The sequence below is a fragment of the Myotis yumanensis genome, unplaced genomic scaffold (assembly GCF_028538775.1).
Source record: "Myotis yumanensis isolate MYYU_CA2020_CCGP unplaced genomic scaffold, mMyoYum1.0.hap1 SCAF_5, whole genome shotgun sequence".
Classification (NCBI taxonomy): Eukaryota; Metazoa; Chordata; class Mammalia; order Chiroptera; family Vespertilionidae; genus Myotis; species Myotis yumanensis.
The window spans coordinates 13,645,608-13,667,703 of NW_027223756.1; the positions used below are offsets into that span (position 1 = coordinate 13,645,608).

A 22,096-nucleotide genomic window follows, 5' to 3' on the forward strand; every position below is an offset into this window, starting at 1 on the left:
GACCCGGCTCACATCCAAGAGGCAGGACTGCCTGGTGTCGGCTGTGGACTTGGACGGTCAGCTTGTGCAGTTCCGTCCCCGCAGCCAGGTGACAGCAAGCACGAGACCACAGCCTGGAGGGAACACATGTGTCCCTGTAGGTCCAGAAGCCAGATCCCTTTCAGGTGGGGGGTGAGGATTTCCTTTGGGTAGGACATTCCCTCTCAGGGCCCAGCTTCCCAGGACAATCAGGAGTTGCACTTGAACATGGAGACTAGATTCCGAGTTAATATCCCTCTTCTGAAAAAGAGGGAGGATAGGGATCGTGTTCACTTACTGCTTCTAGTTCTGGGATGCCGTGGAGATACCATTGTGCCCAGTGACGGCATGGAGAAGCCATCAAACTACTCCCTGTCTTTCCTCATCCCCAGGGAGCATCCTGACCAGACCAGGACCGGCTTTGGCAGTGAGAGTCTTTTGCTCCGAGGCTGCACCATCAGAAACACCGAGGTGGCTGTTGGCATTGTCATCTATGCAGGTCATTGTCCCTGGACAGTTTCTTTGGTCCCCCTCTACCTTCCCTCCTCTATCCCCTCCTCCAAATCCATCTCCACCAGGGGAAACTCACATCAGTTCTAAGGGGTAGAGTCATGTAACCTCCCATTTCTCAGCTAAGCAAACTGAGGCTGGAATCACAGCTGCTCACTCAGTCCACAGGAGACATAATAGATTTCAAGTTACTGTCACTCAACTGAACAAGACAGGGAGGGAGATTCCTTCTCCTTTACCTCCAATGGTTTTGTGACACTAACTATATAGGCAAGATGAAGTGTATCTTATTGAGCCTGAGGAATAACCTCACCAAACTTAATAACTTCACCTTTTGTGCCTCAGCTTCCTCATCTAACCACTGGGGAAAACATTTATATCTGCCTTTGTACTTGTGAGGGTCAAATGACCCAACACATGAAAAGCAGTGCATCTAGCATGTAAAAATGTGATGGGTTTTCATTGTGTTTTGCAGATATTATTTATCTTTATTCATGTTATGGCTGCGGTTACGATGGTATATGTGACCTTGTACTGCCATTTTGCTTCCCAATTAAAAACATAGCAACACATCTTACAATGAAATCTAAAATCTTATGACTACTGTATTCCTGGTACCTAGAACCTGGTGCTCCATGGGTTCTCGATAAATATCGGTTGTAACGTTGACAATTGCAGACTTCTTCCTCTGTAGGGAAAACACGGTCTCCCCAAGGTGTCTACTTGCACTGGAGGACTCCAGAATACATGTCTCTGGGTCTTGTATTCACTAGGATGCCTTGTAGTATTTTGTTTGCTTGTTTTGTTTGATTTGTTTTGGTCTGAGTATAAACCCACTTTTGATGGACATACAAGAGCATTCCAAACATCAATCTACCCTAAGATTCACTTTTTAGGACTATCAAAAAAAAAACACAAAAACAGGTTTTTAAACAAATAATGACACAATCTAGCTAGCTTTCCCTTATTTGGGGGAGGGGAGGTTTATTTGTCAGTTCAAGTGACTGTTTTTAAGGGTATTTGGTAATGAGTTCAGTGCCATCTGGTAGACCCACTAAAGGTGGGCTGTGTAGCAATCCCTGTCCCAGCAAGAAAACCCTCATGGACTTAGAGTTTGCTTTTCTGAGTGACCAGAAACAAAGAAAAAACTCTATGTGGATGATAGGAATGCTGTATGAGGGGACAGGTTTAGAGAGAGCTCCCTGTGTCTCAGGGGGGCGGGGGGGGGGGGGTCAGCTGCCTGGGATCAAATCCACTCACCAGCTGCACATTCCAGTGCTAGCTGGCTAAGCTTTCAACAAGGGTGCACTAAGAGTTCCTTTCTTGTAGGGGCATGAGGTTCAAAAGAAATGACCTGTGAAACAGGTTAGCACAATGCCTGACACATAGTAGGTTCTCAAAAAGTGTGAGCAAAAGGAGTACTAATTGTTCTCAGTGTTATCATCTAGAGCAGGGGTGCTCAGTCTTGGCACGATTGACTTACAGGTCCGGGCTGTTGGTGGTGGGGGCTGCCTTGTAGGATGTTGAGCAGCATCCCTGGCCTCTACCCACTAGATGCTATTAGCACCACCTTCTCAAGATGTGCAACCACAATTTCTCAAGCCATTGCCACATGTCATCTGGGGAGTAAAATCCCCCTGGTTGAGAATGACTGGTCTAGAGTCTGTCCTGGGACAATACAGATGGACAAAATAGGAGTATCCTCAGTATCAAAGGCCCAAAAAAGCCAAACTGAGCTTTGTAGAGGAAGAGATCGAGTGTGGAGGTGTGTACCCCTACTGTGTACAAGGAACGCGTTGAGGTACTTTGTGTATGTTAATCCACTCCCCAGCCCCAAATACATACACAACCATTATCTCCCATTTTGCAGACAAGGAATTGAGGTGCAAAGGGAATCATTCACTCAAGGTCACTTGTCTCCTGGTATTAATCGTATGTAACCCAAGGTCAAGTATCTACAGAGTCTAGCTCTGACTCTAGAGCCCACGTTCTAACTGCGACACCATGCAGCCTCCCCCCTTGAGTCCAGCTCTTGCCAAAAGAACAGAGGGATCTCAATGGTGAGGAGCAGGTGTTTGAAGAGAGTGGTCCTGGGACCCCTTGTATGGGGTGACCCTAAGGAAGTCAGGAAGGCAGTGTCGTCAGCACAGTCAGGCTGTGCTCACTGTGCCATGCAAACGCCCTCACAAGTGCAGTGACTTGAGTCTAATTTAATAAGCCTAGAGTTTGCTAGCCCTGCTGTTTTGTTGCCACTTTAAATCCACAGGGCAACTAGCTAAACAGCATTAAACCCATTCACCGCTGGAGCTGATGTATTCGTTTTCTTTAATTTTGCACAGAAAACATGTGATTGGTGTTTCTTAATTTGACTGCTAAGGAGTGCAGCATGGTAGTTAAAAGTTAGCAGGCCTAGAGGACAGGCTCTGCCCAAAGACACAGTCTCAGCTTGACTCAGCACCTGGCTGTGTGGCTTGGGTACCACCAGGGACTGCTTGGAAGGAGAAATAGGCTGGGAATTAGAATCCAGGGTTCTCAGTGTGGCTCTGGTGGTCATTTATTCTTTCTTTATAGGCAGGTCCCTTCTACTTTTCTCCAACTAGAAAAAGGGGTGGTTGGGTGAGATTAGTAGTTTTCAAATTTTGTTGTCCTTTCTTTGAACAACACATTATGCATGCAGAACTCCGAGACAGGAGTGGAGCTGTACAGATTTAATGTTGGGGTAGAGGCCTTTGATGCTGACCACTCTTACCCAAGCAACACCAACGTATTTGTCACCAAGAGACAAATATGAAAATTAGGGCCCCAAGCAGTGTCCTGCCCCAGGGCCTTGGCACCTACTATTCCCCCAGCCTAAAACCTTCTTCTCCCAACTCTTCTCTCCCTTCAAGTCTTCCTTAAATGTCACCTCTTCTGAGAAGCCTTCCCTGACTATGTTTTCCAAAACCATCTCTTATTATTAGCCCTTTGTTTATTGTTTATTTCATGGGACGTATTACTGACTGCAGTTATCTCATGTATTTGTTTCCTTGTATATTTTCACCAGCATGTGAGTCATCTGTCTTAGCAGTGTATTATACCACCGCTAGCCCATAACAGTGCCTTTGTGCAAATTAGAAAAAGCCCTCAAAACAGTTTACTGTCATTTGCCAGAAATGTGTCATAATAAACTTACAAACCTATGACAACTACAAAATGAGGGATACCTCTAGGTCTGTGCAGGGCACAACCTGAGCATGGTAGCTCTGTCCATGCCCACCAGTGGCTGGCATGTCGGGGATGCTCAATAAGTACCTGCTGACCAATTGTGAGAGGCCTCTCCAGCAGTTCTCAGCAGCCTCCCTGAGGCAGCCCAGAGGCAGGTGAGGGCAGGAGGCCCCTCTGTTACTGTGGGCTCCTGTGAGCGGAGCCAAGGCTATGGTCCAGGCCAGAGGCAAACGGGGGGCAAGAGACTGATAACCTCATTTTCGCTTGCAGGCCACGAGACGAAAGCCATGCTGAACAACAGCGGCCCGCGGTACAAACGCAGCAAGATCGAGCGCCGCATGAACACGGATATCTTCTTCTGCATTGGGCTCCTCTTCCTCATGTGCCTCATCGGAGCTGTAGGTACGGAATGTTCTGGAAAGAACAATGCACAGTGCCACAGTAATCTTCTTTTTCTTTGGACAAGTTGCTTCAACTCTCTGAGCCTCGGTTTCCTCATCTATAAAATAGAGTTCATAAAAAATAAAGCCTCCCCTATATGATCACAGGATGCCAATGTGAAATCTCTTGAAAGTATTAATTATGCAAAATATTAGGAATATCATCTATCATTTATTTGTTCAAGAAATACTGTCAGGAGTCAGACACTCTCTTAGCATGAAGGATAGCAAGGCAAGCAGGAAGGACCCAGCATGTGGACAGGATCCCTGACAGTCTATCCCCTCAGAGAGGGCTGTGCACAGAAAATTAACGTGAACTTACTAGTTTAACAGGGGTGGAGAACTGTCCCTTAGGCCATATAGGGCCTAAGAAATCATTTGGTCTGGTCCTGCCAAGGCATTGGGGGTGAGTTCATTAAATGTTTGACTAAATGAGCAGGCTAATGTTTAAGTTGCAGGAACCGCTGGCTGCCTTTGCTTCAGGACAGGTTTGTTTAAGGACTGTCAGGACTGGAAAGGACATTTGAGATCATCTCACTATGTCCCCAGAGAAAGGAAGTTAATGGTTAAAAGGTCACACAGGGAGATAAGGTGCAGGCAAGCCAGAATCATCTTGGCAGATTGCCCAAATGATACACAAATTGGGAGTTATGGGAGGGGCAGAATCCTGTTCTTTCTGAGAATAATGACTCACGCACAGCGATGGGCCCCTGCAGGAGGTGAAAGCTCTCAGCGAACTCCCTTCCGGGTTCTTTATCACACATTTACTTGGACTGTGTGAAGGTGGTGGCTCTTTTTTCTTAGCCCAGAATGCATGGGGAGAGTATAGAGGGTGGGTAAAGGTTGTCAGGACTCCCAAGCCATGCACTTCCAATCACACAACTGGAAAGAACGTGTGTCCCTTTCTCTATTTCCAACCCCTATATCACAGAATTTCATCAAAATGTAAGCAATCCCCATGATACTCTCCTCTGGCAGGTCAGACTTAATGCCTACTAAGAGACTGACACATAGGCTGTATGAAGGACTTCTTCAGAGCTAAATGAGCATGCGCGCGCACACACACACACACACACCTATATTATATAGAACAAGAGGCTCAGCACACGAAATTCATGTGCGGGTACAGTCTCTAGGCCTGGCCTGCAATCAGGGCCATCTTCCCCAGCTGCCCACAGCCAGCCCCATCCCCCGCTGTCACCAACCCCCAGTTCCCTGTTCTCCATCGGTGATCAGAGCCTGATGGCCAGGGGAAGGGACCAAGAGGTGGTCAGTGCACCTCATAGTGACTGGTCAAGCAGTCATTCTGGTCGTTCCACCATTAGGGTCAATTTGCATATTATCTTTTTATTATATAGGATAAGGGTGGACTCCTCCAAAGCATACTCATGTCCAGGAATAGGTCAAGGGCTGATGTAATTGACCAACCTTGGAACTAAGTGGAGATTCTGTCTCATCCTGGCTTTGCCTCCTCTCAGGTCACAGCCTCTGGAACGGGACGTTTAGGGAACACCCTCCCTTCGATGTGCCGGATGCCAAGGGCAGCTTCCCGCCCCTTGCCCTTGGGGGTTTCTACATGTTCCTCACAATGATCATCCTGCTCCAGGTAGGAGCTCCTCTCTCACTAATGGCTAAGAAGGCCTGTGGCCAATACCATCCAACTCTGTGAAGGAAAATTCAGTGCTGGTCCCAAGAAAGAACTGACTGTACTGAGACGGGGAAATGTTCGTTGCTTTCTTGTGGGCCTTTGAAAGTATTCCCATTCGGGGTCGTGTCAGGACCAGCCCTGCTTTGTGAGGGGACCCTCCCCCCAGATAATTGTGGAGAAGAATATTTATTAGGCTTTTCTATATAAGATTACAGCAGTGACCCACGTGTGCCTGGCCCTTTGCCAGATACTGAACAGGTGAAACCTAATAACTGGGGAATAAAATAAGGTAAACTAGCACAGAGAACTGTCAAACCCTAAATACTGAGAGGAAGAAACCACAGATTAGTGTTTTAGTATTTTATCACTTGAGATTTAAAAACACAAGGTGGTGGGGAGCAGGGTACTGACCCTATAAGGAGAAAGAAACAAAAACACAGAGAACCTACATGAGAGAAGGAGGAAAAAATGTGCAGGCTCTATAAGATACTAATCTATGAAAAGATGACGCAGCTTCATCTACACTCAATATCTTGTACTCCTTGAGGGTGTTTCATTGTCCTCTTACTGGTGAACTCTTTTGAATCATTAGTTCATTCATTTGTTTAGCAGAGTAATCCTTTTTTTACCTGTGAATCAGGTCATACCCCTGCTCTGCACCGACCCGCCAGTGATTTCATATCCTCTCAAAGTAAAGTCCAAAGTCCTTACTGCCACCGACAAGCCCTCAATGATCTGGATCCTGACACCCTCCCTGTCCTGTTCACTCACATACTTACTCTCACCCCCCAACACCCTGCCCACTCCCACTGCCCAGCGGCTGCCCGGAATGCTCCTCCTCCCACAGATATCCTCAGGACACACCCCGTCTTCAGGTGTCTGCTCAAAGGTCATGGTTGATATGAGTCCCTCCCAACCATCACCCTCTACCTTCTTTACTTTTTCTTTATGAGACTTACCACACTGCCCAGTGTATATTTATTTGTTTGTTGGAATTTGAGGTCTTCAAGGCCAGGGATTCTGTTCTGCTCACTGCCATGTCCAGGACCTAGAATAATATGTGACTCACACAAAGCGCTCAATAGGTATTAGGTATTGAATCAGTGGCCAGTAATCAACAATGGGTCTGAACACCTGTAAAAGTGGGAGGCCATCCTCCATGGCACTGAGATCCAGGGGGAATCGAGAGACTCCAGACAAAGGAACGACTGCTCCTCACCCGCTTCCCGCTCTGCATTGAACAACCAATGGTGAGTGCCTGCCTCATTCCGACACCCCTGCCTGAAGAAGGCATATCCCTAAGAATGTCAAGGGAGGCATGAGGCACTGACCTTTGATTTCCCAGAGAAAGCCCACCACGCGAGCGGACATCAGCTTTCCATTCAATGCCTTTGCCTCCCATGAGAGAGGGTCCTGAGAGAGGGTCCTGACACAGGGGACCAGCCTGGCTTCTGACTCCGTGGTACTCGGTCTCTTGAAGGTGCTGATCCCCATCTCCCTGTACGTGTCCATTGAGCTGGTGAAGCTCGGGCAAGTCTTCTTCCTGCACAACGATCTCGACCTGTACGATGAGGAGACCGATCTGTCCATCCAGTGTCGAGCCCTCAACATCACGGAGGACCTGGGCCAGATCCAGTACATCTTCTCCGACAAGACGGGGACACTGACCGAGAACAAGATGGTGTTCCGGCGCTGCACCATCGTGGGCAGCGAGTACTCACACCAAGAAAACGGTACGAGGCCCTCCGGGGGCCCCCATCTTTCTTCCTGAAAGAATCGCCTGCTCTCCTAGAGGCTGGTGATTAAAGACATCATGCTGGCTCCCCACAGAGGCTGTATGGCTTGTGGAAAGTAGCTTTCTGTGTCCCTAGGGCTTCCTGGTCACAGAGCAGTGCTGTTCTCATCACCTGGGAACCTTCATGTGTTCACAAGGCTGTCAGTGATCTGTGTGTTGCCCTCCAGTCCACTTTGTCCTGTACCATTTATACACAACATTTTTACCCGTCAGGAGTGGCCTGCGGACATGTCCCAATGATGTGCCCAGGTTTAAGAATTTCTCAGGTCACCTTACCTGAGAGGACAGGCCAGATCTAGGCGCATGGGCAGATTTGATACACCCGGGAAATGCCTTCCATGCTCTGTGATCTCTTGAAAGCTTCAGCTTAGCAGATATGGCTATTAAGTGCCCAGACTGTCATCTTGTATGGACTAAAGATGGCCTGTAAAGATGACCTGATCCCCTCAGCTCCGTCCCCCATACACACACACACACACACTTTTTAACTAAGAGAAGAAACTCTCAAAAAAGCAGTACTCATTCTTTTAAATGGGAGGGATGGAGAAAGAGAAAGAAAGTGATATAGGGAACCCGATTCCCTTTACCATGATGGCAACCATTTATGTGGGAACTTCTGATCCTTTTTTAAAAATATTTTTTATTGATTTCAGAGAGGAAGAGAGAGATAGAAACAGCAATGATCCACACTGGGGATGGAGCCCACAACCCCGGGCATATGCCCTGACCAGGAATTGAACCATGACCGCCCGGTTCATAGGTCGATGCTCAACTAAGCCACACCAGATGGGCCCTTCTGATCCTTTTTAATAATAAAAACAGCTACCATCATCTGTACTTAGAGTATTCTAAGTCTCCCAAACAACCCATAGAGTTCAGTACTTTTTTTAACCCCCTATCTGAGGAAATAGAGGCACAGGTTTAGCCAAAGCTCAGAGCCACATAACGAGGAGGTAGTAGAGCCAGGATCTGCACCTTGTGTCACTTGGTTGCACCCCTTTCTCCAGTCAAGGTAGCCAGCTCCCTGCTTGCCAGAGCAGCACAGTGTTCTTCTTCAGTGTGCTTAGCCCCCACTCCGAGTCTGGGATTTCCCCGCCATAGTCCAGCCCAGGTATGACACGGGCAATAACAGGACTCCTTTCCCGCAGCCAAGCGACTGGAGGTCCCAAAGGAGCTGGACTCAGACAGTGAAGAGTGGACCCAATACCAGTGCCTGTCCTTTCCAGCCAGATGGGCCCAGGGCTCAGCAGCAGTGAGGAGCCCAGGAGGCATCCAGCCTCTGAGGAGATGCCAGAGTGCCCGGGTACCCATCCAGGGCCACTCCCGACAGAGGTCTGTGGGGCGCTGGGAAAATGCACAGTCTTCTGTGGCCTTCAGCAGCTCCATCGTAAGTCCCTGCCTTTTCCTCTTTGAATTGCAAGTGGCCTCTACTGGGGAGACATGGGAGGGGGCTCTGGGGTGTGAGAGGCAAAAGACAATAAAAACCCTGAGGGGCTTCCTCGGTCTTGTATGCAGTCCTCATATGCGTTTTATTGAGCATGCACACTTCTTGTTCATTTCCAATGTTTAGTATTTAGAAATTAGGAGATTTCACATAAACATAGATTTCTGGCTTCTGTTTTTTAAAAATGGAATTGGGAAAATCCTTCACACTAAGCTAGCATTTCCCTGTGGAAGAAATTGGCTTGAGTTAAAGAGTCGACGCCATTTAGTCTGGGCATGTAATCTCTAGTTCATCACAGTCCTTGCCTCACTTGCATCACTGAGCTGAGGGCCAGCGGCATGTCCATTATGCTTGTTTTTCCAATAATACAGTTAAGAGGAAAGAGAAATATTTGCCATCCCCCTGTTTCTATAAAGTGGAAAAACAAAAGATAAGCCTACGGGCTTATGCATTTCAAGAAAAATGGGAGAATATCTTTTTTGTGATCATCAAAGAGAGTCTTCAATTGTTATGAAGCAAAAAACATCAATGTCAAAATTACCCAGCACATTCACTCCCTTAGGTTAACTGCCTGGCCCCTGTGGTCCTACACCCCTGCAGCTTTCTACATGTGGTCCCTTCACATTTGATCCACAGGGACACCCATCACTAACTGTCCAGGGAGCAGGTGAAGAAATTGAATGTCTTCTACAAGATGTCACAACATTCCCTGGGAGTGAAAGCCAGAACCGGGCCTCTGGCTCCTGCCTGTCTGCTTTCCTCTGCACCTTGCTCTTTCTCTAAAAGACACGTGATCTAGAATCTTCTGTTCTCACAGAAAGGCCACAGGGAGCCCCAGCTTGTCTTGAACAAGTCACAAACTTAAAGAGGAACCTGAAGTGCTAGTATCCCATGGTTAGAAAATACGATTTCAAAATGATCCTTCAGGTGAATTTCCTTCCAAGCTTTTATTGCCCCCATTAATACACATGCATAACTCCATCTATTTAACATTTTTGCAATCATAGTACATATAATTATAGGTTCTAGGTTTTTTGGATCTGACAAGATGTCAGAAGCATTGTCCATATTGCTGCCTCGTATTCCTAACCCAGGACTGTGCTTTCTGACTGCAACAAGGAAAAAAACACCGCGAGTCTGTGTGTTCTGGGTTGTCACTTCTGTAACTCTGAGTACAACATTGAGTTAACTCTGCCCTGGCCAGGTAGCTCAGTTGGTTAGAGCGTCATCCTGCTACACCAAGGTTGTAGGTTTGATTTTCGGTCAGGGCACATACAAGAAGCAACCAATGAATGCATAAATAAGTGGAACAACAAATCAATGTTTCTCTCTCTCCCCCTCTCTCTTTCTCTAAAATCAATAAAGTTGAGTTAACTCTTTTGTTATTATGCACAGACATGCAACATTAGCAAGGATCAAATGATAACAATGTGTTAAGACATCTGATGTTCATAAACTCGCAAGACGAATGATTTGTAGACACCTTTAGGAAGCCTTTTGATCTGGTGTGGTTTTTTTCCTATGTTTTTTTCCCCAAATGAGATAACAACAGGACCTCCATATTGTCAAGTCTTTCTCTTATTTAATTCTGTCCCCTCTAAATGGAATGCCTTTCCCCCAGCTCTTTACCTAAATATTTGAACCATGAATTAGTGAATTCTCATTAGGCATGGGTTGTAGGTCTTGCACTGTGTGTGTCTTTGGCACTTTCCAGTTCTAGACACCACAGGAGGCCCATGTGCCTGAGAATGTCTCCGCCAGGACCCGGGGGGAGAGAAAGGAGCTTTTCCTTGGTAGATCTCAGTTGGGACTCACAGATTCACTACCCCCTGTTCAACCTGAAAAATCTCAGTCACCCAGAAAAACTGCAGCCCTGAACCAACCCAGGCTAACTTCTATTCGGGGCCCTTCGCTGCTTGCTGGCCAGTGAAAGGGACACATTAACCTCTGAGCTATATCCAGATCCTGGATGTCACCTTCCGCCCTGACTGGCACTTCTAAGGCAGTTCTAAGTTCATTCCAGAACAATAAGGAAATTGACACACAGATTAACAGCCAATCCTTGTTGTCTAGGCAGATGCAGATGGTGACGCGTTCTTTTTACGAACTGCCACATGTATCATTCTCCAGTCTGTTTGCTTGAAGATCTGGGGTTAGTGGGACAATAGCATCCCCAGGTAGGAAGGGCACTGAGCTAAGGGTCAGGAAACGTAGGTTCTCATTTCAGCTCTGCTACTGGCTTGCTGGGTAACCATAGCAACACGTCAGACCCCTTTCTATCCCTCTCATTACCTGAAAATAATTTACTTACAACTCTCACCAGCTGTTCTAAAACTCAAATAACATAATGTTGGTGCTGATCTGCAAGATCCCTTCCAGCTACGAGTCAAACACGTTTGGGGTCATCTCGGCTCTACCATTATTAGCTCTGTGGCTTCGGTCAACTTGCCCAGCTGGAAGCCTCCACATTCCCATCATTGTCCTGCCTCTTGAGCTTCTTTGGATGATCTAATTGTTCAAATCATGCATTCTAGATGGATGGGTAACTAATCGAAGTTTAAGTCATCTTTCTGAGAGAAAGCTCTCTGTTTTGGACAAATGATCCCGTCTCTGGGGACATGGGCATCTTTGTAAAATGCAATGCTGAGCCTTCTCCCCTGAGATGCCAGCCTATTTGGTCTATGGTAGGGCCCGAGCACTCATATTTTTATTTCTGATGTTCTAGTGAGCAACCAAGATGAGGACCTCTGTAAGCATACCGCCCCCCGCTAGGAAATCGTCTACCTTTGTCTCAAATAGGCTCCTTCTCCAGCTTGGAAGTCATTGGCAGAGGGGGGTGGTTTATGTTTCCTTAAAGGGCTCTAACTACCTTTAAAATATCTGTGGCTGGAGTGGCAGATCCTGGAATGAGTCCATGGACCATGTTGGGGGCAGCCCCAGAGGATCTCCTGGTTCCTGCCCCCCCACTTCTTGGCAGGTTTCTGAACTTGCCTCTCTGCCACCTGCCCATCTGGCAGTCAGCTGGTCCCGTCATCTCCTGGCACCGCCAGGTCTGTACTTCCCTTTGTAAACACCATCAGAACTTGCCTCTGAATTCCCCGGGGTGCCAAGTCATGACGGAGCACCAGGCCACATTCTAAAGGAGCCCATTCTTGGTCTCCTTGGCTCTTGGCTCTAAACCAAAAACAAAATGAGTATCAACAGTAACAACAAAAGCTGGCTTCTTTCTTTTACTACAAAGAACAAGGAAGCATGGGTCGTTTTTGCCTAATAGGCCGCTATAAAAGCTGTGGTCTGAGGGTGGGGTAGCACACTTATGACAGGGTGAGGGCTGAGCCAGTGTTTAATAGACTGGCAGATAGAAAATGAAATGACTTTTTTTTTTCTTGGTCTGCAAGCAGCCAAGATTTGAGCAGAGAGTCTTTGTTTAAAAGTGCCACTTGCAAAAGGTTTCCAGAACCATCAGACCAAAGAATATCTTCCTGGTCATAAAATTTGCACTGGGGACCATCCAGTCTCCGAATATATCACCACTCCCTTCTGTGGGCGCAGCCCCTCCCGCCCCTCCGGAAAGAACACCCTGGCCCTCTGCCTCGTCCTTCATCTTGGTCTTCCTTTCCTCCTTTGGAAGAGACTGGTGCAGCACTTCAGTCTGTTCCCGTGGGTGGACAGCCCACATACCCACGCTGCCACATCCCCCACTGGATGGCTAGGTACTGATTTAATCAGCCAAGCACAGAAAAATCTTTTGAAAGTGATGTGACCACACAGGCAGGGACAGATGAAGGCCATCTCAACTGTGCTTCCCTTGGCCCCCAGGGTCCCTACTGGGGACGCATGGCTGCAGTGATCCTATTCATAAGAGGTGGAAAACTCCCTTCTTGCTAGGCCACTGAGGTCCCCCGCCCCCTTAGGACATCTGTTGCATTTGGAAAAAGCTTACAATAACAATCCATATGCTTTTCATGGTTACTGAAGTCCAGGTAGGATTTTGGTAGACAGGAGGGGACTTATCAAACAAGGTAGATCACAAGCATAGAATGGGAGTATTCATCCAGGAGACAGCAAACACACCGCCGGCTAAGTTGATGGCCTGTGTTGAGAAGTGGTGGGAGCAGAGACTGCGAAAAAAATTTAGATGACAGAGTAAGTTGATTGTGCTAGCAATGGAGATCTCCTGAAGGTCTGCTGAGCTCAAGAGTACCTGAAGGAAAAGGTGTTTAGAAAGATTCGTGGGCAATACATGTGAAGGGTTAGAAGGAAAAGAGGTGAGAGGCAGCAACATCAGCTTAGAGGTGACGCAGAAATCCAGGAGTGAGGCCACAGGATCTGAGCCTGTTGGTAGCATCAGGACTGAGGGACAAATTGTGGGGAGACAATGTAATGAAAGAACTGCCAGAGCTTATAACTGATGGACATGTGAGGTGAGGGAGAGGGAGGAATCACATAAGAATCTGTATTGAGCCGAAACCGGTTTGGCTCAGTGGATAGAGCGTCGGCCTGTGGACTGAAAGGTCCCGGGTTCGATTCCGGTCAGGGGCGTGTACCTTGGTTGCAGGCATATCCCCAGTAGGAGATGTGCAGGAGGCGGCTGATCGATGTTTCTCTCTCATCGATGTTTCTGACTCTCTATCTCTCTCCCTTCCTCTCTGTAAAAAATCAATAAAATATATTTAAAAAAAAAAAGAATCTGTATTGACTGGACTTGCAGAGGGGGCGTCGTCTGGATTCAAGAGTACAGGGAAGACTGTTATCCTCTCCCCAGGCAGGCAAAGAACCTGGTGTGTGTGGGAGTTGGGGGGAGGCTTCCTCTGAGTCCCTTTAGGAAAGACTCACCAAGTTCTTTCTCTCTCAGGAAAAAGATGTGACTCCAGATAAAAACCTACTGACCAAGGTACAAGATGCTGCCCTGTGGCTGGAGAACTTGCCAGACTCCAGACCTGCCAAGGCTTCCCTCTCCACCACCTCCTCCATCGCTGACTTCTTCCTCGCCCTCACCATCTGCAACTCCGTCATGGTCTCCACAACCACTGAGCCCAGGCAGAGGGTAAGGATCGGTGACGGAGGGAGTGGCATGGGAGGGGAGGAAGGGTAAGGGCAAGGGTGACACCCTGAACAGGAAGACAAGACACTTGGGCCCTAGCCACAGTATCGCCATTTCATCCCTCTGAGACCTTGAACTCTTACCCTTTCTGGGCCTCAGTTTCCTCATTTTTAAATAAAATAGAAAAAGTTATATATGAACTCTCAATGTAGCTTTCAAATTTTGTGTCTATCTGTCTGCAGGGTAGATATTAAGAGTTAATATCACCCTAACCGGTTTGGCTCAGTGGATAGAGCGTCGGCCTGAGGACTGAAGGGTCCCAGGTTCGATTCCGGTCAAGGTCATGTACCTTGGTTTCGGGGACATCCCCAGTAGGGGTTATGCAGGAGGCAGCTGATCGATGTTTCTCTCTCATCGATGTTTCTAACTCTCTATCCCTCTCCCTTCCTCTCTGTAAAAAATCAATAAAATATATATATTTTTAAAAAGAGTTAATATTTACTGAGCACTTGCTACATGCCAGGCTCCATGCCAAACACTTTGGCTACGTTATCTTTTAATCCTCACTACCCAACAATCCTACGCTGTATGGCTTTGCATTTAACAAGTGAAGAAACAGTGCTAGCCAGTTTGGCTCAGTGGGTCCCAGGTTCAATTCGGTCAAGGGCACAGGCCCGAGTTGCAGGCTCGATCCCCAGTAGGGGGCATGTAGGAGGCAGCCAATCAATGAGTCTCTCATCATTGATGTTTCTATCTCTTTCTCCCTCTCCCTTCCTCTCTGAAATCAATAAAAATATATTTTTACAAAAGAAAGAATAAAAGAGATTCCACCAAAGTTAAAAAAAAAAAGTGAAGAAACAGGCTCAGAGAGCTTGAGTAATTCAACAAAAGATGTATGGTTAATACATGACAGAACCATCTGTATGACTCCATAACAGCATATTACACTGGTCTCTGCTTTTATATGGGGGTTAGAAGAAATACCGCCATGTGTGATGTTCTGCCAATTGGGAGATAATGCAGCTGGATGGCCATTTATAGGAGATTAGACTCTGAATTATTTTTTAGTACTGAAATTAGCTGTGTCTTTAATTATCCACTGACTCTCACCCAGGCTCCCCTGTGAGTGCCTGATGAGAATAATTGGGTGTTATAATTTGTGGCTATGAAATTAAGAAAAAGGTTCATGCAGACACCAACTCAGAGCCCCCCCCCCCCCCCCCCCCCCACCTTCTTATATCCCAATCCCAAACCACCCTGAGAAGTCACTTCGGCTGCCGAAAAGTCACCAGGTTATCAGAAGTCTTCAGGGAGCTTTGAGAGAAGGCAGCGTAACCTGAGAACTCTGTTTTCAAGAGGAGGAAGCACCATTCTGGGGAGGACAGCATCCACCTCTCAATCTTTAAGAGAACAGGGAGGCTTCCGCTGGCTGGCTGCTGGAGGTCCCAACCTCTGGAGTCGGACAGAACCAGGCCTGAGGCCCAGCTCTACTCCCTGTACACTGGTGGTGATGGCCAATTTATTTAACCTCTTGTGCCTGAGTTTCCTCGTCCATAAGTTGGGATAATGATAGTATGCCGTAAAGTTGGGGAAGATGAAATGAGATGATGCATGCAAAGATAAAGGCTCTGGTAAGGGTGTGGGAATGTGGACTCTTACTATGGGTCTGGCTTTTGTCTCCTTTTCTTTCCTTTGTCTCTGATTAGAATGGGATGGTCATTACCAATCCCAGGAATGTCAGGGCTAGAGGGAACATCTGGCCTGACGCTCTCATTTTACAGGTGGGTAAATTGAGGCTCACCTAGAGGAGACGACTTGCCCACGACCACAGAGGGCCCAAGTAATCCATTTCTTGCAAAATGACCTGCAGATTCTGCCACAGGCCGAGTGACTTTTTTTCCCAATATTGAGAGTAATGTTCTCCTTCTCTCCTTCGATCCCAAGGTCACCATGCCACCCTCGACCAAGGCTCTGGGGACCTCCCTGGAGAAGATCCACCAGCTCTTCCAGAAGTTGAAGTTTTCGAGCCTCAGCCAATCATTCTCCTCCACCGCGCCCTCCGACACCGACCTGGGGGACAGTTTGGGGACCACCATGCCCACCACGGACTCGGAAGACAGAGACGACGCGTCTGTGTGCAGTGGAGGCTACTCGACTGATACTGACGGCGGCTACAGGAGCAGCACATGGGACCAAGGTGAGGCCCTGGCGTCTGGGTCGGGCACTTCCTTGGAGGAGGTGCTGGAGGACCCGGCCCTCGGCCCGGCCAGCCCCGAGCTCTGCTACGAGGCCGAGAGCCCCGACGAGGCTGCCCTGGTGCACGCCGCCCATGCCTACAACTTCACACTGGTGTCCCGGACGCCAGAGCAGGTGACCGTGCGCTTGCCCCAGGGCACCTGCCTCACCTTCGATGTCCTCTGCACCCTGGGCTTTGACTCTGTCAGGAAGAGGATGTCCGTCATTGTGAGGCACCCGCTGACGGGCGAGATCATCCTCTATACCAAGGGCGCTGACTCGGTTATCATGGACCTGCTGGAAGACCCAGCCCGCGGTGAGTCCCCCCTCACCAGGGCTCCAGGAAGAGAGGGCTCCGTGGTTTAGGAGGCAGCTTGGGAGGGGAATGATGAGTTCAAGTTACAGCGCCACTCAGCCCAGCAGATCCCCAGGAACACGGGCCACAAGCTGCTCTCCTCACAGCGGTTCCTTAACACACGCTTCTTTCATTCCACGTGCCCTCGACCTGGAGAATGACAGAGCTTGGGAGCTAGACTTGGGGAGGTCTTGGAAGAGCAAGTCTCTTTAACTCCTTTATCCCCATTTCTAGTTTTCCAAACTCATTTAAACATGGATTATCCATACCCTATATTTTAGCAGGACATCCATTAACATATCCTAGAAAATACTGTGGTCCTCATTCTTAGTTTTGGAGAGAGACCAACTGAACCCAGAGAGGGAAGTGACCTCAGAGAGGAGGCGAGGTAACCAGTGACACATCCTCGGCCCAGGTACCCTGAGGCCTTTCATGCCGTCAGACTTCCCTGCCAGGCTCAGTGCATTCTGGGAAGCCTCAGGTGGCCCTCTTTATCATCCTTTCCCCCCGCCTCTCCCCAATGGATTTCCATAAACTCGCACCAAGCCAGAAAAATGTTCCATAGTCCCTAGCTATCAGTGTCTAGTTTTGGAGCAGCATGAATTAGTGCACAGACGCTCCTTGATGGCTAACAGGGAGAAGACGGTTACGGGGCTATGATTCTCCCAGAGTAGCACGTTCCAGCCAAGCTTTAGAATTGCCAGGCAGCTCTGTGCCTCCTGCATTACCAGCTATGGATCAAAGCCAAGAGGTTCATGAGGATGGATGAGCGTTTAGAATGGGAAGGGAGCTGATTAGGTTTCTTTATCCCCAGACTCTGGCAGAGGAGTGAATTCCGTGTTTCGGAGTCAAGGGAGCCACAGTATTCTGTCCCTGGGCAACAGCCATCAACGCTGCCCTGGAGATGGTTTTTTATTTGTTCCTCACCTGAATGCAAAATGGATTAGAGATGCTTCCAATAAAAGTCACATGAGCAATGTTACTATTAAGAATTGAGAACTAAAGCTTTGAAAAGGAAGGGGGGAACTAACCCTAGGTGTAACATATTTATGGTGTTTGAACGTTCAATTTCACCATGAGGTTTCTGTTAGCCTGAGCAAAAAAGGTCAATTCGAAGGTAACCAGATAGAAGGCAAAAGGGTTTAATCTTAGGAACTGATGTCTTTGGAAATAAAATACTTCAAATAGTGCTCAATAAGACAATGCATAAAGACTGTGCTTCAGGCACAAAGAAAACAGTCACACCTTCTGAAAAAAGAGAAATTAATCTTTGAAAGAATTTTTGCAGTATATAAAAACAGCCATAGAATAGTATCACAGGGGAAATCAGAGCTCATTGTGCTTTCTTATACTTATCTTACTGTTAAACATTGTATTTTTAATTTTGCATTATATGAAGGGATGGATGAGGTACACGAAATCTGTTTACTACTTAGGGCCTCTGAGGATCTCAATCTAGCCCTGGTTTGAAAAAAAATGACTGAAGCTTTTTCCAAACTTAGCTTTATAAAGTGCTGCAATTGATTAGAGATGTCTGGGACATCTTAGATAAAGTAAGTGGCGATAGCATCAATCCTGCCCCATACCCACAAACCCAGGATGAAAAATTCCTTTTATCTGGTAGATAAAAGTACTGGAATTCAAGAGAAAAAGATTAATTTTTTTCTAAAAGAAATGTATTATGTAGGACTTCATAAAGGGGACTTTGAGCAACACAATGAAGTCTTTTTCATTCTAAACACTATATTGGTAGGAAATGCAAATGATTTTTTTTCTAAGACCATTTCTTGCAGTGTGGTGAAGAACTTAGCAATGAGATTCAAGTCCAAAGCTGTCTTGGAGCCTAACTGGATATAAGGACTGAAGTAGGTGACAGAGAAGGTGATGGATAGGATGTCCAACACTTAGCAAACCATTGGTCATCCAGGGCTAAAGTGGCTACAAGGAAAGCACCTCGGGTCATAATAAAGATCCAGCTGTCTGGTCCCTGATTCAGCAGAGCTTCAACTGGACCTGGGAATCTCTCTTTTTTAAGTTCCCAGATAATTCTGATGCAGACAGCTGTTTGGTAAGAACAGCTTGGACCACCTACCCTCCTAAGTAGTGCATTTCTCAGCCAAGCTTTTGATGATCAGCTGTAGAGAGCAGACAATGGAAGGACTCCCAGAGATCACCTTCCTGGGCACCCTGACAGCCAGGAGTCCCTCTGGTTCTGTGGAGGGCCGTGAGGGGATTTCTCCACTAAAGATTCCAGGATGTTAAGAATGGGGATCCCTGAGCATTTGTATATGACCTCATGCGGGACAATGACTCCTTCACAGTGACTGACACTCATGTGGGAAAGAAGCTGAGGAAAATCCGAGCCCGGACACAGAAGCATCTAGACTTGTATGCAAGAGATGGTCTTCGAACGCTGTGCATCGCCAAGAAGGTAAGAACAGATTCCTCGTTAAGTACGTGCAGGGCCGCAACCCCAATTTTATCTTTTCTACTTCTTTTTAGAAGACCCTTAATGTGGGTTGCTTTAACATTTTCAAAATTAGCTATTTTGACTCACCACAAAGACCCAGGACCTTTGACAGTTTTGCTGGGGCAGAAATCTGAATGGCAAGGTTCCATATCAGTGTGGCTATTTGTATATGCAATTGGTTACCTCTAACTCATAAAATAATGTCTAATGTTATAATTTTGCCTTCAGCATATTCTTTTAAAATCTGCATTATTTGCATAGATTGGGAATTTGGGAGATTTTATGTGATCACCTAAAAATCTAGATTTCTGGTTTCTCCCAAAAATTTAGAGGAGCTGTCAAAGTGGGTCTCCATTCTCGAATGGAAGCAAATAGCTACAGCCACGTAGCAGCTGACCCCTGAGGAGAGATGTATTCTGCTGTGTTGTGGTTGGCCACAGTCCCCACTATTCCCTATTGTTTCCCTTGGCCCAGTTATAGTCATGTAGATTACCTACCTCACCTCCTGCAGGTCTTTAACTTGGCAGCCCCTGCAGGTGAGGCAGACAGAGAGTTAAGAGTCCCAGAGCACCTAAAATCAGGGAGGGAGCTATGATGGACAAATATTTCTAGATGGCTGGATTTATTTCTCCATAAATCCCCAGAGCTCATCTCTTTCACGGTCCTTAGGCAACCATAAAAATGTAAGAGTTTATGAGCACCCACTTTAAAGCCAGACCTACCTGGGTAAAAGTCTCAATCTCGCCACTTATCTGTTGTGTGACATTGGGCAAATTTCTTCATCTCTCAGAGTTTTGGATTTTCTTATCTATGAAATGGTGTCAGCGCTCCTTACCTCATACAGTTGTCGTGGAGATTAACATGTATACATGGGACAGCAACTAGTGCTTACTACTCTATAGCTGTAATTATACTATCTTCTATTTTCCGTTGAAATTATTTGTGCCTATTTTGTCTCCTCTAATAAAACTGTGAATTTCGCAAGAGCAAAAGACCTACTCATGTCCCCTTGGTTTTCCCTATGTACCATGCACAGAGAGAAAATCTAGGGCTATTCATTGCTGTATTCATGCAATTCCATCACAGAGGTCTAAAGTACTATGGGACTCCAAGGGAGGAAGATGTGTCCTCTAGCTGTATTCTTCCAGCTTTTGGGTACCACCTCCAATAGCTGGTGGAGAATTCTACCAGGCTGTGCAAGATCTGGATGCTGCTTACCTGTCCAGCCTCATTGCTGGCTCTTCTCTTGCTGGCTCTCCATCCTTCGGCCAACTGGTGTTTACAAGGAATAGACAAAACCAAGTTCATTGCTTTTTCACAGCCTTTGCACTTGCCCCTCCCCATGACTGAACCCTTCTGGTCATTGGCTCTCAACTTGTATGTCGCCTTGTCTAAGAGATCTGAAAATTCAAATGAAATAGCCTCTCTTCCCAGAGCTATCCCTCTACCCAGTCTCTCTCTCTCTCTCTCTCTCTCTCTCTCTCTCTCTCTCTCTCTCTCTCACACACACACACACACACACACACACACACACACATCTTCAGATCACGCTCTTTTTCTGCATAGAATTCCTTGAAATGACCTATTATTTTAAATTATTTACTTGGACAATGTCTCTCACCCTCCAGTAGCACATAAGCCCAGGCATGCAGGGATCTCGTCTGTCTTGATCATTGCTATACCTTCAGTGCCCAGAGCAGGGCAAGAGCTCAACAGATGTTTGGTGATAATGGAACATGAGGATCAATCCTTCATTGATTCATGCAGTCAAGAAAGCAATCATTGAGGAGAAGTCCCCATCTAATTGTGTAGAGAAGGTCAAACAGGCACATGGGAAGAAGGAATCCACTCAGAGTTGTGAACGAGCCTATTCCTATCCCGTAGGTCCTAAGTGAAGAGGACTTCCGGCGATGGGCCAGTTTCCGGCATGAGGCCGAGGCATCCCTCGACAACCGAGATGAGCTTCTGATGGAGACTGCCCAGCATCTGGAGAATCAACTCACCTTACTGGGTAGCTAAAAATAAGCCCTCATTAAATGAAAAATAGGAATGCTGCAAGCTGGAAAGGGAGTTCTTGGCCCTGATTCTGACACTGCTACAAATGTGTCTCAATTAGGAGCCTTCCCCGGGGTGCCTTTCAAGAGATTTGGCACAGACTGTGCCAACATGCAACCCAGATTCCACATGCAGCCTCCTGAGGGTGCCCGGGAGCATTCCTGCAATCCCTGCTGGATGAAGCCTAGGAGTCTGGTTGCTTCTCCCTCTATTTGTTCAAATGTTTGTTGAGCACCTACTGTGTATCAAGTAGCATGCGAGGCATTGGGGCTACCACAGGGAACAAGAGCCACAGGGACTTGGCCTCCCAGAGTCTAAGTCTAGTGAGGAAACTGACTAAACAAGTAATTAAACAGTGGGATGGGGGCTGGGCTGGGAGACTTACCAGATGGGATGGAAACACAGAGTAAAAGGTGCTAACCTGGCCTGGGGCCAAGGGGGGTGCAGGAAGGCTGGACTGAGTGGAGAAGAGGAGTTGGTCAGGCCAAGGGGGGAGAGTGTTCCAGCAATGGGAAGGGGCCGGCTGGTAACTCAGGTCTGCTATGGCTAGACCATGGAGTGTGGGGGATAGAGGTCAGCAGGACCCAGATTAGGAAGGGCCATGCACTTCACATGCTGAATGTTTGGAGAGGGGACGGGAGGGAAAGCAGGGACAGACCTGTGCTTTCTGCACAGAAGTGAGATTGGTACGCTGAGGGGAAGAGGAGCGGCATGGAAGCCACAGTTAAGAGCCAGCGTTGGATTCCTGGTGAACGAAAAGCATTGCTGAGAGAGCAGGGGAGGCTTCATTTATCGGGATTCATCTCACAGCTTGGGAGTCAGATCTAGGAAAGGCCATGCGGGCCCAGCATGCACACACTGGCCACAGGGCAGCTTTC

The 22,096-nt window shown here is 47.3% G+C and overlaps 1 protein-coding gene across 3 annotated transcripts in view; it reads left to right on the top strand.

Annotated features, from left to right (window-relative positions):
- Window positions 1-22,096, top strand: part of ATP10B (ATPase phospholipid transporting 10B (putative)) — a 177,947-nt gene that overhangs the window by 127,259 nt on the left and 28,592 nt on the right. For all 3 annotated transcript variants that reach the window (XM_070414482.1, XM_070414480.1, XM_070414481.1), the window contains 9 exons: window positions 411-517; window positions 4,003-4,134; window positions 5,651-5,778; window positions 7,301-7,553; window positions 8,764-9,002; window positions 13,915-14,106; window positions 16,048-16,654; window positions 19,015-19,124; window positions 21,048-21,174. In XM_070414482.1, coding sequence (XP_070270583.1) covers window positions 411-517; window positions 4,003-4,134; window positions 5,651-5,778; window positions 7,301-7,553; window positions 8,764-9,002; window positions 13,915-14,106; window positions 16,048-16,654; window positions 19,015-19,124; window positions 21,048-21,174 — 1,895 coding nt within the window. The remainder of the gene's footprint in view (window positions 1-410; window positions 518-4,002; window positions 4,135-5,650; window positions 5,779-7,300; window positions 7,554-8,763; window positions 9,003-13,914; window positions 14,107-16,047; window positions 16,655-19,014; window positions 19,125-21,047; window positions 21,175-22,096) is intronic.